This window comes from Cyprinodon tularosa, unplaced genomic scaffold (genome assembly GCF_016077235.1).
Source record: "Cyprinodon tularosa strain WSP-4 unplaced genomic scaffold, ASM1607723v1 ctg151, whole genome shotgun sequence".
NCBI lineage: Eukaryota > Metazoa > Chordata > Actinopteri > Cyprinodontiformes > Cyprinodontidae > Cyprinodon > Cyprinodon tularosa.
The window spans coordinates 254,718-273,384 of record NW_024038343.1 but is presented as its reverse complement, the minus strand read 5'-3'; the positions used below and the strand labels follow the sequence as shown (position 1 = coordinate 273,384).

General features: G+C 38.9%; 1 protein-coding gene across 2 annotated transcripts; it reads right to left on the bottom strand.

Annotated features, from left to right (window-relative positions):
• Positions 1 to 16,907, bottom strand: LOC119779780 (ubiquitin-conjugating enzyme E2 E1). 2 transcript variants are annotated; one of them, XM_038279558.1, is made up of 7 exons: positions 16,757 to 16,829; positions 15,898 to 15,923; positions 15,487 to 15,670; positions 11,855 to 11,905; positions 9,403 to 9,535; positions 1,874 to 2,021; positions 1 to 307 (listed from the first exon to the last, which is right to left on the bottom strand). In XM_038279558.1, exons 3-7 carry the CDS (start codon positions 15,639 to 15,641, stop codon positions 210 to 212), a joined length of 585 nt encoding a protein of 194 aa, XP_038135486.1. In that variant the 5' UTR covers positions 15,642 to 15,670; positions 15,898 to 15,923; positions 16,757 to 16,829; the 3' UTR covers positions 1 to 209. The 2 variants fall into 2 exon arrangements, with proteins under 2 accessions (XP_038135486.1, XP_038135485.1); XM_038279557.1 differs by lacking the exon at positions 15,898 to 15,923 and having other exon boundaries at positions 16,757 to 16,907.
• Between the last annotated feature and the right edge of the window lie 1,760 nt (positions 16,908 to 18,667).

The window sequence follows — 18,667 nt, the reverse complement described above, 5'->3', positions numbered from 1 at the left end:
TGAGTTGGTACATCGTTTTCCTTTATTAGCATGTTCACAGAGATAACTTAACCAGGAAACAAAAATTATAGCCGACAAAGTACTAAAAATATGAGATAAAAATAACCCCTGTCACAAACAACACAGATCACCCCCCACCCCGAGCCTCCTCTTCCTCCTCCTCCTCTTCTTCTTCTTCGTCCTCTTCCTCCCACTGGTGTCCTGTGGGTTTATGTGGCGTATCGTTTTGTCCACTGTTTGGCTGTTCGGTCATGTTCGGCTCTGTTAGTCGTGTACTGAGTGGCGATGCTTCCCACCAGAGGATCAGCTGAAAAAAAAAAACAGGTTTTTGTTCTGGTTTCTCTGAAAGTCCAGTATAAGTATTGTTTAGAACAACCTGAAATAAATCATAAAGAGTTAAGTATTGGTGCCTTGACTTCTAAGACCAACATTTCATAAATGTAGGACTCGGCTGCCTCTTTGGAGAGCTTGGAAGTTTAATCCGCCTTTAGTTTGATTGGAGCGTATCTTAGGCATTAAAGCCCATTCATTAAAATTGCTAGCAGGGAGCAAAACCTTGAACCAAAGCAGTATTAAGGTCCACAGTTCTGAGATATTATTGAGGAATATTGAATTGTGTTAGAGCAAATATGTTTCCTATATATCTGGCGACTCCAAATGTCTCCACTGTGTTTAGGTCCGGGGTTCTACCTTCATTTGAGCTGCAGTTGAAGTTCTTAGTTAAAGCAGACGGCGCAGCAAATAAAATCTGCTTTTATTCAACAACTGGTAGCGGAAGATGATTAAAGATGACATGCATCCCTAAAACAACTCCTGCTTCAGATTTAAGCCTCATAAGTGTGACTTTATTTTTGTTTCTATATATCAAACATTTATTACATTATTCTTTTCCTCTTTTAAAGCAGGAAAATAAGCAACCTTCCAGAATCTACCTCACTGCTAGTCCTGTTCTGGGAGCGCCACTCCTGCTGAGTCACCATTAATGGGGAGCTGCATGACCGGCCACGCCCACCAGGAACAGAGGGAGGATAGGAACGACGTGCCTGACCTTGGTGTTTTGTTGTTTTTTTTAGATTTGTGAAACGTAGGTCTTTATTTGATAGCAGTCAGGCAGGAAAGGGGGTAGAGAGGAATGCAGCGAAGGTTTCAGGGTTGACATTTTGAAGGAGGACTGCGCGTATATGGGTCACATGCTCTGCCCCAGCGCCTCTGCCACGCCCCGTCACTGGTTTTCTATAGGCTAAAGATCCCAGGACTAAGACTTCGTTCTTAGATATGGACCAACCTTGACTGAATTCTACACTGGTGTTATTGTTAAAATTCCCCTTTTATTCAACGATCTATTTAAATAAAACAGTGATGACTTTTATGACTGTTGATTTGCTGCTGTGAGAAAAAGTGTAACCACAATGTAGGTATATAGTTCCTATTATGATCTGTTGAGAATTTATGATCTGATAATATCTTAAACATTACAAATATAGACATTTAAATTTTGTTATTCTTAAGAAATGGGATTAAAATGAAAATAATCTAAAAGCTTTTCCTTTTATTCCATTCCTGTCACAAACCATAAATGAAAGAAATACTTTTAGGGACTGAATAGAAACTTTGTATAAAAAAGAAAAAAACGATCTATTTTCAAGCAGAACCACTATTGCTTGTGTTCTATAAATAAAATAAAAGTATCCTTCCATGACCTCCAAAATGATTTAAAATTCTGTTTTTTGGGGGGATTAGAAGCAGCATCCTGCTCCAACAGCTGTGGATGAAGTTTAGCAGATAAAATGGTTTTAAGAAGGGAAGTAGTTTGTTTACTCTGTAGGAACATGTAACCTTCTCTCAGTAGCTCTAAGTAAGGAGTTGGTCTTACCTGGGTTACAGTCTGTGAGCAGGGAGCAGATGGACAGCAGCACCTTGGAGATGGTGAGGGCGGGGCTCCAGTTGTCCTTCAGGATGTCCAGGCAGATCACCCCCTGGCTGTTGATGTTGCAGTGATAGATCCTCGTACGGAACGTGACCTAAAGACACGCAGAACATTCAGTAAGTAGACGGTCGGTTACCAATGAGTCTAACTGTTTTATTGGTGTCTGTTACTGACATGATGCTTTTGTGATACAGAAAACATTAAAATGTAATCAGTAGTAGAAAGCAGGGAAACACCTGAGACTCTAGGTTTTTTACCCAGCTCTAGAGAGCCCTCTAGTGGCAAAAGACCGACTTTAAATATATGCAGTCATTTTCTAAAAGGAGAGTTTCTTCTTCCCCACTCAGAAAGACCGATTTCATTACTATAGATAAAGCATGAGACACCTCAGACCTTCTTTATCTAAAGTTAACATTTGTTTACAATTCAAAAAGCATCAACGTTGTGACGTCTTCACTTTCAATCAATTCACACGTTAATGTAATGCTGAATATATCAGCTTTACTTTTTGTAGACTAAAAGGAAGGAGTTTCTTTCATTCAGCAACAACAGTAACATATCTTTCCAATTGCAATTTTGTTTAAAGATAATGTGTAATTATTAATTCATGCAAATTTCTATTACCATGACAACAGAATAACAAAACTGTAGCAGGCCCTCTAGCATTATATTACTACAGCTGAGTCATGTAGTCACCTGAATTACTATAAATCAATTTAAGACAATTACTGCTCTATTTAAATATTTAGGAGAAATCAACTAGTTTCCATGACAACAATGATGTCTATTTTTATTATCATTATCACAGTCATTGTAGGGATACAATATACGATGATACAATGTTTGCCTAAAAAGCTGTTCGGCCTGAAGAGTTAAACAATAAGTCCCCGCTCCATGAATTAACAATAGCTGTTAGAGATAAAAACACAATCAGGGTGTAGAAAGCTACTCCAAATTTCTATCTGTATATATTTAGCCTTTCTATAGTTTTAAATGAAAACAACAAAGAAGGAAATACACACACACACATAAAAATAACTATCAACAGGGTCTACAGTGTCTGATGTGCATAGTTCAACAAAGACAGACAGACCTCTATTCTAAAACTACATTATCTACTTTAAGGTTTCATATGTTGGATGTAAAAACTATTTTAAATTTGGATTATGTTTTTGTGTATAACTCATTTTAGTCTTCAAATTAAAATATATATAATAATTTTTTTTGTAAAATTCTAGTTCAAAATGCACCATTTACTCCATTTAGGGTGCTTCAGTGAGTCGCTGGCTGCTGCATTCCCCCTGAACAACGATCCAGGTATGTGGATTGCTCCTTCATTCTTAAAGGAGGTTCTGATCCAACGACAACACAGACGTTGTTAAAGGGAGCCTCAGAGGTGCCGCCTCACAGAGACAGTGAAGAAGTAGCATTGCTAGTGTTGGGCCAGAATAGCAGAACTGGCTGAGAGTCGTCATCTATCTGTACACGCAGTAGTAAGTTGGTCGTTTATCAAAGGGGGCGGGACTGTTGTGGCGGAAGGTTCACAAGCATGTTTGGTTTTGGCCGGTGTCTCGGAAGCATCTTGCTAACCAGTTAGCAACTTAGTACTAGTAGGTTCACAATGGGAAATGACATTGGGACCAAGTAGCACTAAACTGGCGACTTTGAAACGACACTGTCAAGGAACGCTATGGACAGCGGAAACATGCAAGAGGAGGAGAGTTTAGTGTCAGAGGTCATGGATGAGTCTCCTCCGTCATACATTTTTTATTTAGAGGAGGAAAGCGGGGATGAAGTTGTTATGGAAGAGGACGCCAGGGCGGCAGAAGCTTGGTTTGTTGTAGAAGGCTTCCAGCCGTACATGTTTGAGCCCTTGCCTCGCAACGCTGCCACTTCTGTTAGATCTACGCCTGCGGAAGACACAGACGTCCATCCCCGTGAACGCTGGGATGGAACTTAATGGGAAGGGAAATTATCCTTATTTCTTATTTCAACTGTTGCGTATATTAGCTGCGACATATATACAGAAAAAAAAAAATATGATTGGCCGAATTTAGGTGTACAAGCTGACGTATACCGTATTTTCCCGACTATAAGCCGCTACTTTTTCCCCATACTTGGAACCATGCGGTTTATAATGTGGTGCGGCTTTTCTGTGGATTTTTCACAACCCGCCAGGGGGCGCTTTAGCAGAAAGTAAAAAAAACGAGACGGTAGGGAAGTCAAAGTTGAAAATCAAAGAATAAGATAGCGCTAATTTTTATTTAGCACTTGTTAGCAGCAGACACGACGGAGAATTTTGTTCAAAGCCATACCCACTCATCATGGAAACCACACGAAGAAGTTCGTATGATGCCGCTTTTAAGTTGAAGGCCATTGATCTGGCAGTACAGGAAGGAAATAGAGCTGCTGCACGTAAACTTGACGTGAATGAATCCATGGTTCGGCGCTGGAGACGGCAGCGGGAAGAACTCATCCAATGTAAAAAAACTAGAAAGGCTTTCAGAGGACATAAAAGCAGGTGGCCTGAACTTGAAAATGTTCTTGAGGACTGGGTTAACACTCAGGGAGCAGGTGGCCGAGGTGTATCCACCGTGCAAATCCGGCTGAAAGCCAAATCAGTCGCCCGCGAAATGAATATTGAGGATTTCAACGGAGGACCGTCTTGGTGTTTCCGATTCATGAGAAGAAAGAACCTGTCCATCAGGGTGCGGACAACTCTCTGTCAGCAACTCCCCCCAGACTACCAGGAAAAAGTTGCAAATTTCCGACAATTTGTTGAAACAAAGATTGCGGAGAACGCTATAGGACCAGACGAGATTGTAAATATGGATGAAGTGCCCTTAACATTTGATCTGCCTCTGACCAGGACCGTAAACAAGACAGGTGCATCATCCATTATGGTGAAAATCACCGGACATGAGAGAACTCATTTCACCTGCGTCCTGGGCTGCACCGCCTCTGGAAAGAAGCTTCCCCCGATGGTTATTTTTAAGCGCAAAACTATGCCGAAAGACCAGCTCCCGAAGGACATAGTGGTTAAAGTCAACCAGAAAGGATGGATGGTAGAAAGTCTTATGAAGGACTGGTTAACGGAATGCTACGGAAAGCGCCCAGGAGGATTTTTTCACCGGAAAAAGGCGCTTCTTGTTTTGGACAGTATGAGGGCCCACATCACCGATTCAGTGAAAGCTGTCATCAAGAGAACCAATTCAATTCCTGCTGTGATTCCTGGAGGCACAACAAAGTTTTTGCAACCTCTGGACATCAGCGTGAATCGGGAAATGGGAGGCTTGGATGACAAGCGGCGAAAAATCCTTCACAAAAACTGGCCGCATGCGAAGAGCATCATTTTCTGATGTCTGTCAGTGGATCCTAACAGCGTGGAGCAGCGTGAAGGAATCTACGATCACCAACGAGTTCCAAAAGGCCGGACTGCTGCGTGAAGAGGGCACCGCAGCTTCAGAGCCAGCTTCACCCCGGGATGACAGCGACACAGAGAACAACTCTGATATCCACACAGAAAAGGTATGTGATGAAGCTCTTCTGATGCTGTTCAAGTCCGACACTGAAGAAGATGACTTCAGTGGTTTCAGTGCGCAGGAGGACGATGAATAAATCAATCAATAACTTTTCTGTTTTGTTTGATCAGCACTTTTACTTTTGTGCTACAGAAACCATTCCGAAACTAATCTGTTCAGTTGTGTTCTGTTAAACGAGGTACCGGTAACCATTTCAGTTGTTATCAGCGGCTTTTACCCCGATGCGGCTTTTATATGTACTTCTCTAGTTTTTTTTTTAAACTTAGCGGGTGCGGCTTATATAGAGATGCGCTCTATAGTCGGGAAAATACGATAACTATTTTTAAAAAAAGAGAACATAGATAAAGAGCACATTTATATACATGTTTTAGCCGGAATGATTTGACATTTAAATATGATTTCTCTAGGACTATAAACTGGTTCCCTTGATGCCATTTACCCACAACAGCAGCACTTCAGTTTCTACTCGCAGACAGTCAAGTCATTTTGAGTTAACAATAAAAAAAAGGCTGATTGGCTGCCGATGAGCTTTTTTAGCGCTTATATACAATCAAGGACAATGCTGTCATGGGAGCATTTTACTGAGTACAGTATTTGAGACAGCATTAACATGGATGTCAGAAGAGGAACTACCGTAATCAAAAATACTTTAACACAATAATTCAGTTAACTTAAGACTTTTCAAGGCCTTAAATTTGGATGATCAAAGTAAGGAGTTTTCCCACAAATGGCTTTTTAAATAAATTCTGTATAACAGGAATAAACTGACACCAGACTGTGCTGTACGATGCTAGGAATGTTTTTTATCAGAGCCCTTTCCTACACAGACCAGATTAAGTGAAAATAAATGCTTGTCTTAACCTGACAGGCAATTCAGGCCGCTGTTTTTTTAAATGGGTGCGTTGTCAGACAGTCAGAATTTGCTCTCGCACGTGTCACAATTTGGCTCAAAGCTTTATCAGCTTAGACCCGTTAACTCCACCTCAGTGCTTGACAAACAGAACAATGATGCTCGACAGTCCCATCTTAATCAGTAATAATGAAAGGAGCTGCTAGTGGGGAGGGAGAAGTCCACAAACGATTACTGACTGCATGGTGAAACATCTAATCTAGGTTTTAGGCTGTCAACGTAGCGCTTACTGAGTTGTAAACACATTTTTTAAAAACCTGCTGGCATTGCACAAAAACAAAATATGTGACATAGAAAGAAAAGCTTGCTGAAGTTTGTGCATAAATACAAGGTAAAATGTTTTTTAAATCTTAAATTGTTTCACATAATATCAGACGTATGGGGGTCAGATTTAAGTTTGCTGAATAAAGGGAATATTACAGGTAGTATTATGGAGACCTAGCAGGGCCAGAACAACACAGCTAGCAATAAACAGCCCTACAGGAGCTCAATCTGCACAAAACACACAAATATAAAAGGTTTAGATTCAAAAACCTGTCATTTTTTGTCAATCATTGGTGTTTTGATAAAGAGTAATTCAACAAATGTATAAATACATTTTAATGCATGTGTATTTTTCAATAGTAGACTAGCATATACATGCAATTATCAAAAAGGCTTAAAAATCTGATGTGACTCATTGTTGGTAGGAGAAGGCGGCCAGGCAAAGACAACATTTTAAGGCTATGTTTCACCTGTAACCTGTATTATAATAAATGCATTTATTTTGGACTATATATTATAAAAGGTAAAGGTAAATATAGCAATTTTTCTAGTCAGGAGACTTGACCGAAGCGCTTTGCCCTACATTCAGATTCAGCCCTTTGCATTCACACACTGATGGTGGCAAGCTATGCGGTAGCCACAGCCGCCCTGAGGCTCCCTGACAGAAGCAAGGCTCCTGTACAAAGACGCCACTGTGCCCTCTAACCACCATCACTAGGCAATGTGGGTGAGGTGTCTTGCCGTAAGACACAATGACATCGAAAGCTGGAGCTTGAAAACAATTCAATTTAATTCAGTTTATTTAAATAGCGCCAATTCCCAACATGTCATCTCAAGGCACTTTACAGTTCACCAGATCATCCAGTCTAATTGATTCAAAGTTTTCTATCTAAGGAAAACCAGTTGATTGCATCGACTCATTGACTCAAATGCAATCCCTCACAATAAGCATGCTTGTAGCGACAGTGGAGAGGAAAAACTCCCTTTTAACAGGAAGAGACCTCCAGCAGAACCAGGCTCAGTGTGAGCGCCCATCTGCTGAGGCCGACTGGGGTTTACCAGGCAACCAACCCTTTGGCTGCATTTGACTGCATTTTGAGAAAAGTTTAGAACAGTCTGGTGTAAACAGCAAAATTCAAAACAACTTGTTAATTTTTGCTTAGATGAGATGAATATTCATGAATGCTCAGGCGTCTCGGTTAGCTTTTGTTTGTAGCCTGCTAGCTTCCTCTGCCCGCAGTTTGCTTCTACTAAACATCGAAAATAATAACAGACATATATGCCTGCATACTATGAGCAAAGTGTTAACGTACCAGTCTAATAATAAAGTTGAGAAAAGAGAATCGGTTTCACATCCGGATTGTTCTTTCAACCTGCGCCAACGAACAAACTCCTTTCCATGGTCGACTGTTGTTTTTCCTCAGGCATGATCCCTTTTACGTTTTCTCTTTTTAGCCTCCTCAGAGGATTTAAAATTTTCCTTGCCTCAGCCATGATCAGTAGTCCAGCAGGCGGAAAAATTGTAGAGCAAAAGCCTTAGCTCCATGACGATATAAGAGCATCAGTAGGTCTCAGCGTGGTTCAGTTGTGGCTCATTTCTCAGTTAACAAAGAGCGCATGAGCTAACCGCATCATCTCCTTACACTCAGCCTCCGTAATCATGAACGTTCAGACACTCATAAAAATACAAGCTTCCCTACCGTGCCACAAGATTTCCAGCGATGATTCTGCTTACCAATGTGACGAACCTCAACTCCTGTTGTTGTTTCCTGCATCTATAAGCTCTAATAAGATTATTGTTTGCCGTATCAACTTCCCAAAAGCCACCTCTGTCAAGTAAAATCACCATAGGCTGCCTTCTTTGTCTGAACCTCCGCAAACCTTCTGAATGTTACGGGCGCCGCCATGATTTGCTTGTAGTACCGTAGATCGTCACTAGGAGGCGAGGAACCGTGCGTGGTGTGTAAACGGTCTTAAAGAACAGAGCCGGCACGGTTAACTGATCCAAGCTCGGCATGGATCGGTTTTCAGAGGGTAGTTTAAATGGGGCTATAGTCTGTATTTCAAGAGCACCGATAGTGTCATGCCTGAGGAATTATTTAAAATAAATCTTATGCATAAACTCTTTAGGTCACAAAGTCTGCGGTGTGCCTTTAGCATCATTGTGAAATGATTATTGTGTGAATGTGATTGCAATGCTTTTACTCCATTAAGGTACCTTCTTACACAATGAGGTAAACTTCAAAACCACGGCTGCAATTTTAGCAACATATTAAAAGTCTAAGTCTTGTTACATGCATAAGGAGTTGAATTAAATATTCACATAAATGCCATTAAAATAAATATAGAAGGTATTTCAATTTTGAACACTTTAAAGGCCATGCAGTGTGTGAAATGGAAAATAATGTGCTACAAAACAGGAATGGCAACACAAAATGAGTCATGCAGGAAGTGCACCTTTGAAACACAAACATAACCACAGTTTCACCTTATCTGCAAAAAAGACTGCAACAAATTTGCAGAAGAGTATTTAAAGATGGTAGTTCAAGTGACACCTCTCCTATTTTTAGAGACCCTGTTCCAAACGTGCTCTCTTTTGATGCAGAGTTAACTTCATTTATAATTCCTTAAAATGTGCCTCTGATTGATAAACAGATGATTCACACAGCAGCTAAATTTTGTTGGTCTTGTAATATTTCTCCCTGCATGGTTCTAAACGGGCTGTGCTGCTGTGGTAAACCACCTGATTTGATTGGTACCTTTGGGGGTTTGAATGGGTAGTCCGGTGTGAAGGCGATGTCCAGAAAGAAGACCCCTCCCTCATACACAGAGCCTGGTGGTCCCAGGATGGTTGATCGCCACTCGTAGATGTTGTCTCCTTTTGGACCAGCACTGAAATGAACAGAACGAACTTGATTAGAACAGCTCAGGTGAACTGCAGCCTTGTGATGATATCGCTCAGTTATCGGTCAAAAACTAAAATCGGACCTAGACTAATCGGAGCCAACACCTCAAATCTGATATTGGCTTGCTGATAAAAACAGTTTGCTTCCGTCTAAAGTTTCTGTAACCCGTTGTGTACTAATAACACTAGGGTCAGTGGTTCTTGGTTTTAGTAAATTCTTTTCTAACATTCCTCATTACAAGAGAAGTTTTAAAAGTTTGTATGGTTATTGATAATACCAGTATCACTTCAGAAATTATATTGAAAAATTCCTAAATATTATGTTCATTTTTTTTATTTTTTAGAAAGACAGATTTCAATTACATCAGTAATCACAGCTTCATCCATTCAAGATTATAACTGAAGATATAGGCAGAAAGTCCAAGTGATTTTGTCCATGTTGCCTTTCTGGTATTTTTAACAGAATATCACTAACTTAGTTGTAAAGATAACAAAAAATGAACAGAATTAAACAGTAACGGGAATTGCACCACCTCGAATAATAAAAACCACAAAGACATTAGAGGGCAAGACATGTTTCAGAATAACAATCAAATGAAGTCGGATCTAATTGGTTTCACGTACTCAGTCCATTTGGACCAAATCTTATAAAACTATGTTCATTTTTAAGTTACAAACTAATTTTATTTTATTTGTAAATTCTGAGCCTGATTACATTTCTATTAGCAATAATTAATGTTTCCCCAAATGTACACATATGGAAAATTGGAGAGGAGGGGTTAGAGTTAAAGGTCGCTTTGTTTAAAACGATTATAGTTTTTCATACTACCAGTGGTTTATTAATCAGCTTTTTTAACTTCAGTTATCAATATTTAGAAATATCCTTCTGACGTATAATTGAGAGAGATTATTTTAGTCAGCGACAGCTAAAATTGTAGGTCATCAAAATCACTTCTAAATAGGTGAACGGCTGAAGCAATATATGGAAAAACACTTTTTAATGTAAACAGGCTTGTTTTGCACTAATATTAAAGCTTTTTGCAATTTTGCTCTATATAGTAACTGAGAGTTTAAGAGCTTTGATTTAATTTGATTGAAAAAAGCACCTATCCTTAAATCCCACTTAGACTAATTATCTTACAAATCAAAATTTGAAAGTAATTTAGATAAACTACAATTTGATGGGATTACAATACATCATAAAATCACTAATTTGTTCTGGAAAAAAGAAATGTAATCCCCCTTATTAAAAAAGAAAAAAGAAAGATTTTTGATTCTAACATCAATTTAATCTAAAGTGATGTTTAGCACCATGGCTCCGCAGCAGTGAGAGCTACTTTTACCGACTGTGTACAAAAAGGAATGAGTTAACATTTCACCTTTAATCTACGATCTCCCGAATGACTGATCAAAGATCAAATGTGATGAGGAGACTGTGATTATTCTACTTTGTGGTTCAATTTTTATGTATTTGTCCTCCAAATGAACAAGATGTGGATGTGCTTATTCATTGATGCCAAAGTTCAAAGTAAATCATCTGTTATGGGGTTTTTATGATCTGCAATCTGTATTGATTTTTCCCTTCAGAGTATCATGTAGTTTGCATTGCAGCTGTGGTGGGGGCATTACAGTAACAATTGATTTCATTTTTTTGGTCAAATCGACAACACTTGTTTTTCCTTATTGACTGATGAAACGGAAAATTTTGTAAATCTACAGCTACACCCACCTCTGACCATCATTGGCTTGTTTGCATTAAGACGTCACATTACAAAGAACTTTAGCGTGGAACTCCAGCTGCAATATAGAAATCTACATGGCCACGCAAGAGGATAGTGAAGGGAGTCAAGAGGCTCATTAGGAGAGAATGGCCAGGGTGCTGCTTGGGTTCTGTTTCAGAAACATGGCTCTCAGTAATAAAAGAGATTCCTCTTGGTAAAGAGTAATAAAAGATAAAAACAGAACCATCAGGCGGCCTGGAGCTAGACCGATATTAGGACCATGTAATTTCACAAGGTTTAAAACCACCAATATCATTTCATGTCTTTTTTTTTGCGCAGGAATAATAGTTTTGATTTTTATCACAAATACACTAAAAGGAAGGCTAACTAAAGAAGTAACACATAAACAAAAGAACCTCATTAAAACAACAATAGAGAAAATTTTACTTTATCATTCTGTGTTTTTCTAAGTTGGCATAAATTTATTTTTTGCAGAATTAGATCACTTTTCTATGAGATTTGTGTGATAAGTTTAAACTGTTTCAATGCAGGTGGAAAGCCTGGGTATAAAAGTGGAAACCCTACCTGCAGTTTGGTGGAGGGTCCAGTGTAATATCCGCCAGCTCTTTCTGAATCCTACAAACAGAAGAAATACAAATAAAATCACTGCAATACTTCCAGAATTTTTTTTGCAATGTCAAAAAAATGGTCTCTGTTAAAACTGCTGCAAAGATCTGCACTCGTTTTCCACTATTGTGAAGATGAATCAGATTCAATTATTCCAAAGAACTTTATTAGCGGAAAACTTTTACAACATGAACCTACGAAAAAAAACTACTTTTGTGCAAAATCATCAACTGAGTTTGTTTTTGTTAAATCCTTTGCACAGACAGCCTCGTGAAATGAGCTAATGAAAGCTATAAACCAAGATAACATAATATTGAAATCATGTCTTCTTGTGTTGGCAATCGTCACCTTAAAAGAAAAGTGTCAAGCCATTAACAGGAAGATGGAAGGAAGCTGCTGCTAAGAATGCTGCAGCCAAAAGAGAAGCTTGAGGTTAATTAAAGATTTTTTCTAGATGAGAAATTGTCCTGCAGTGAAGAACACAAAAATGGTCCAGAGAAACAAACAGGTTTCCTGAAGGTCTCCTACAGAGGAAAGACTTATCTTCCCACCGGGTCAGAGCTTACAGATGACAGACAGCAAGTGATTGTGGAGATATATGGACGTCGGTGTTGCAAATACATTTGGACAATAGCCTTGCAAATCGAGGGGCAGGAATTTCATGAACTGGTCAAAGAAAAAAAAGAAAAAAACAGCAGGATTAAGTGAAACTCTGCAGCAGGTACTACGATGAACAGCAGAGGACCTGTGTCAAGTTATTTACCTAATGGATCCTCCTCCCGAATAAGCTGAATACTATTTGCATGGAATTAAAGGGGGAGCATAACAACAGTGAGGCATCAAGATATAATCCATGTTTGTGGTTGATTCCCTCCCCTTCTATCCACAAACACTGCCAGCAATAAAGAGTGTAATCACAGTGTTGCACGTAAAATATTTTTGAGAGAAACCCAGAAACTATTTCAGGGTTTATACAGGAATGAGTAACTGTAATTTAATGCTTTTTAATGCTCTTAGGAATAATTTTAATGCCATCAAAAAGTACCCATGACTCACACACACACATAGAAAAAAAGGCAAAATCCTTTGTCATCTTTACCGTCAACTGGCTGCAGCAATGTCCCTATTGTTTCCAGCCACTTTTGTTGAAATTAGCATTTCCCCCATTCTCTTCTTCTCCGAACATGCGGCTTTACGATTAACCAGAAGCAGTTCTGCGCAAACATATTGCGATATATCTGTCTAAATTGTTTTTATAAACTTTTTTTCCCTATTTATATAAAGCATTTTAAATGCCACAATGATCACATTTAATGAATTTTAATGCTAAGTAAGGCCTTAAATAAAAAAAAAAAACAATAATAATGATTTCTAATGACCCGTGGAAACCCTGTATTTAGTCATGACTTCACATGAAATTAAAAGTTGAAACAAACAGGGTTCTGTTGTCAAAGGTTACAGCAGAAATAAAAGCCGACAAATGGATAAGTCCAAATAAGACTGGGTCCCCATCAGAACGAATTACACAAACCATGGATAAAAAAAAAAAATGTACATACTTTGTTCACAAAGAAAGAAAAATCATTTGTCACCGTGAAAAATGTGCCCTGTGTTAAGACCAAACTTAAGTGGTCAGAAACTAAATGAAACTTGGTGCAGAGGTCTTTGTACAAAGAGCCTCCATACAATGGAGAAACAAGCTATGATCAAACCGTATGCAGTAGTTTTACTTTTTCTTTCTAAAAAGGAAGCTTGTGATTTCCCTTAGAAACACCACAGAACTTGTGACTGACTTGGGTCTATTGATCATACTGTTGATTAGGGCTGCAAATAACGATTATTTTAAAAATCGATGAATCGGACGATTATTTTTTCGATTAATCGATGAATCGGACAAAAAATATTTTTTATATTAACCTCTTTATTCCAAAATAAACATTTTAGACAGAACAAACAAGCACACAAGTACAGGTTGCTCATTAACTGTACTGGTGCAATATGAAAAATAAATGTTTGTGTTAAAACTACGCAAACTTACATGAGAAATGTAGCTGTACATCCACAAAATATAGGGTACTTTGTTTCATAAAGCGCAAAAAAAGACATTTTTGTTTTTAAAAGCCCCTAAGGGGTTCAAACAATAGGCCCCCCATTTCAACAAATGAGTTTTTTTTAGACTAGAAGAGTTCTGCCTTTTAAGACAGGAAAGTATAGCAGTTAAAGTTGCTACTTGAGAAAATACTTAACCATAGAGATAAAAATAGCCCTGTGATTCAAATTATAAATTGTATTTGGAATAAAAATGAGAGAACTAGGGGTGCTAAAAAACACATCCTCCAAAGACTCCAATTTACATGGGAATGTGGCATATAATTAATTGACATATTACTGATCTTGCTGGATTTTATTCTGCTTTACTTCCATAAATTCCAGGATCTTCTTTACTTTATCTTCGCCAGAAGATTTAAACTTTAAAAGCCTTGCCCTCATAATTTGCAAGTTAATTTATTTATAAAGTAAATGTAAACGCTGCTTAAGCTAATTGAAATGAAATTAAAAGTAAAATAAGTAGCCAACCAAAGCATCGGATGAGCTACCTGAGAAACTAACGTTACGTTTCCCCACTTTAAAACCAAACAAACATGGTGGTTCCGTGCCATGTTAATTTCTTTTGAAAAAAGTTGCATGTTATCACTTTTTTCGCTTTACAAAGCGCAGGCTATTTTAATTATTGTGATCAATTTGCGCCGTCAATCCCGGTGCATGCGCGCTTCATTTGCAGTCTGGACGCTGAGGCTCTGACTGCAGCTGAGAGGGACTCCTGCGGGAGCGGGGGGAGGCGCCCCACGGCAGAGTAGGAACGATACATGCTTTCACGTAAGAGTCTCCAAAAGCCGCCAGTGAAACCGAAAAAAGTCGCCAGATTTGTCACTAGTCGCTTTTTTGAAAAATAGTCGCTGGAGGGGTCTGAAAAGTCGCTGAGTTGGCAACACTGCTCCTGCGTCGCTGACTCGCTCTGCCATATTTTTTTTTCTTCCTCTTTCTGTCAAGAGGCAGTGATGACGGCGCGGCGGATGACGCAATAATCGCGCGACACAACTAATCGATGATGAAATTCGTTGCCAACGCTTTTAAAAGTCGATTTTTATCGATTTTATCGATTCGTTGTTGCAGCCCTACTGTTGATGCAAAAAAACTGCTCATCTATCATATATTCCTTTACTATCACACAACTACACAGAAACATCAATAATTCAGTCTTTAGTTCCACTTCTCTTTACTTCCCTTTGTTATGCTTTTTTCCCCAACTGTACTTTGTTTCTAATGTTTTCATCATATAAACCCTTTCAACTGTCTGGGTGATGAAACGTGCTATACAAATAGACTTAGCTCACCTCTCACAGCTGTAGGGTGGTAGTACAAAACAATCCCCTTACTCTTTAATCTACTGGCAATAATTCAGATCTCATTTTTCTGCTATTCAAAATATAAATATTGAATCAGATTAATACAAAAAATGTGATTTAAGTGGATCGGGAGTATCCTTTTAAAAAGTTAAACTTTATGATGTAACAGGATGTCATTTGAACCTTTTGGCGCTGGTGGAAAGCAGCTTGGAGGTCTTGCTCATGCTGGCTTTAGTCTCCCGTTTCTTCTTGCCCTGCGTGTCCCGATGTCTGCTTTGGCTGGAGGAAGGTGGTGATGAGGAAGAGCTGGTGCTGGCACGGGAATCCTCATCCGACATTCCGGTTTGGATTGAAGAAGAACCGCAACCTAAGAAAACAAAAAGAGACTATTTAATAGTTTCAGTGCTGATTACACCTAGACCTAATACACATCCTAAAAGGGAATATTCTTCCTCAACCTAAAGAGGCAGTTGAAGGTAGTTCTTAAGATTGTTTAAAATATGCTTTTAGAAGATGTAAAGAGTTTTTTGCATGATTAATGTCCTTTTATCCTATATATCCAGACCTAGAAAATATTTAAACCAAATCCCATACCTTTCCATCTGCTCCAGATTAGGAATCTGGAAGAAAAACTACAGGTTCTCTTAAAATTTAATTACAATTTGACTTGCGTTCGGTACAAATATCAATTAAGTTACCTAAATGAAAGGACTACAGGGGTTTGACTACATTAGACTCAACGAATCTTCTTAAAAGAACGCAAAAACAAGAATTCAGAAGACTTCACACCTCGCGTTTAAACTTCTTAAATGCAGTGGTTTCCATCTCTCGCGAGATTTGTCAACAAAATTAGCCTCTGCGGTTTTTTAAACGTTAGGTAACGTTGTCGATTACGGTTAACGAACTATGGTTAGCCGACCCGCTCGATGCCACATTTATTAAACTTATTAATTACACAACTTTATTCCCGAAGTACATATTCGGGGTTAACGTCGTAAGAAATCGAAATAAATGTTCGCTTCACACAATCCTTCTCCACTAGCTGTTAATAATGCTAACACCCCTTTAAAAACAGCCTACTCTACTCAAACTGATAGCCAAGACTTAAAATACGGCTTCTGTTGTGAAGCTTATTAAATATAAATATCAAGCATACCAATTTTTGTCACCTAGTTCAAAGAATACTAACACAAACGCTAAAAAGATTAAAGCAGACAATATTGACTCCAGGAAATACACGGTTGCAGCTCCACTCTCCAGCACATAGCCGTAGCCCTTCCCCCCCCGTGAGACAGGCTCGTTTTGTTTGTCTTATTTTTGGCTTGTTTGCGCAGCTGACCGTGACATCAACCGAAAACAAAATCAGGCAAAAGACCACCCGAAACTACAAATATAGAATGTCTGAATGCGAGCTCCGAACAAATCGTCAGTGTGGTGGGAAAAAAAAACTTACCCCGTCTATTGTGTCTGGACCTCCGCCACAGTCGAGGCTGGCTGTTGCCTGTCGCCCTCTGCGGAACGGAAGTAACCTCCCGCGGCTGCAGTAGGCAGAGCTGCACCGGTCCTACTGTGGAAACAGCCCAGCCTACCACACTACAACATTCACATTGAACATTTCTATTTTATTTCCATTTATCTTCCTATAACATTTTATTATAATATGATAACCCAATGCATTTGGGATTAAAAGGAAGTCATGTTTACATTCGGGTATAAATGAGTTTATTCAGAATAAGCTTTTTATTTCCAAGGTGAGCCACAATGGAGGAATTTGACTTTGGATTGTCTGATGCTCACAATTTACTGCAAAGACAGAGAGCACACATATTTATACTATAATCAAAATGTGCAGTTATTTAATTCAATTTAGTTTATTTATATAGCACCAATTCACAACACATGTCATCTCAAGGCATTTTAAAGTTCAGCAGATCATCCAGTCAAATTGATTCAAAGTTTTCTATCTAAGGAAAACCAATTCATTGCATCGGCTCAATGACTTTAATGCAATCCCTCACATTAAGCATGCTTGTAGCGACAGTGGAGAGGAAAAAAAGAGCGGGGATCCAGCTGGAAAAAGGGACCCAGCGTTCTCGTGCACCTCGCTCTTCTTGCTGGTCCAACTTTACGAGTTTCCGCAATTGAGGTCATAAAAACAAAACAAGCCGGCCTCCTGTCTGCAGCCGCCTACAATTTAGGAGAGGTGCAGCAGAGTGTCTGCGGAGGGGGAGGGGATGTGTCTGCGTTCACCGCAACACCTACGCAGACGACCTAGTTTCGAAGTATAAATCAGCCTTAAGCATGCTTGTAGCGACAGTGGAGAGGAAAAACTCCCTTTTAACAGGAAGAAACCCCCAGCAGAACTAGGCTTAAGGGCTGGTTATGCTCCAGGAGCAGTGTGTCGCAGTGAACTTGACGCAAACATTTTTGATTTATGCTCAATTTTGAAGCAACTGTAAAGGCTTCAGGAAACACACCGCCAGGCAGACGAGCTCCAAGCCAAGTCCCATTAATGATGCATGTCATTGCCATATTTTTCTTTTTTTTGTATTTAACCTTTATTTAATCAGGGGGGAAAAATCCTATTTAGATTAACAACCTCTTTTTGAAGTTAGTCCTGGCCAAGAGGCAGCTCAGTTACATTAAAAACAGAGAAAGGTTCAATTAAATGACAGGTACATAAAACATATCAAGTAAAACTATTACATATCATTGAGGCTGCTTCAAATTCTTTAACTTTCAACTCAAAAGCATTTAAAGATAAAAACTCAGTCAACTTCCAGTTTCTTTGTATAAAAAAATCCATGCACAAGGAGCTGCATGTTAATATATCTACTGAAGACTCAATATTTAAAAGGTGCTTGGAGGCGTCCAGGAAGCCCACATTGCTACTTACTTTGGTATCTGAATCCTTGGTCAGTTTTCTGTTGTAACCATTATGACTTTCTATTTCACCACATTTTCGATTATTTTGGTTCTGACTCCCATTTTAGAACCCCTTATGAAACATGAGCGATTATGACCCTCAAACCAAAATAACTAGCCAGCCTCCCATTGGTTTGAATTATTTATAGGAATCAGATAACTCAGTTTTTATGAAGGAGGTTAGAGAAAAAGATTTTAGACTTAAAATTTTGTTTTGGTACAGCTTTTCAGACAATAAATTAACATTTCCATTCCCTAAAGTGCAGCAGTCATCAAATGTAAACAGTGTGGGAGAAAAAAAAACATGGTGCAAATAAGAAAAAGCGCATTGATAGCGTTAAATATGTATGATGCAAATATGCAGTATTTTGGTTTTATTCATGCAATGGTGACATGATTTAGAGAAGAGGTCTTCAACGTTTTCAAGATCAAGGACCCC

Bases quoted from the DNA above. Each gene is read 5' to 3' on its own strand.
- LOC119779780 (XM_038279557.1), bottom strand. From the start codon at position 15,641: ATGTCGGATGAGGATTCCCGTGCCAGCACCAGCTCTTCCTCATCACCA. The intron at 2,022-9,402 runs GTACCAATCAAA...GCGTGTCTTTAG, and splicing joins ACCCATTCAAACCCCCAAAG to GTCACGTTCCGTACGAGGAT. The intron at 308-1,873 runs GTAAGACCAACT...TTTTTTTTTCAG, and splicing joins GCTCACAGACTGTAACCCAG to CTGATCCTCTGGTGGGAAGC.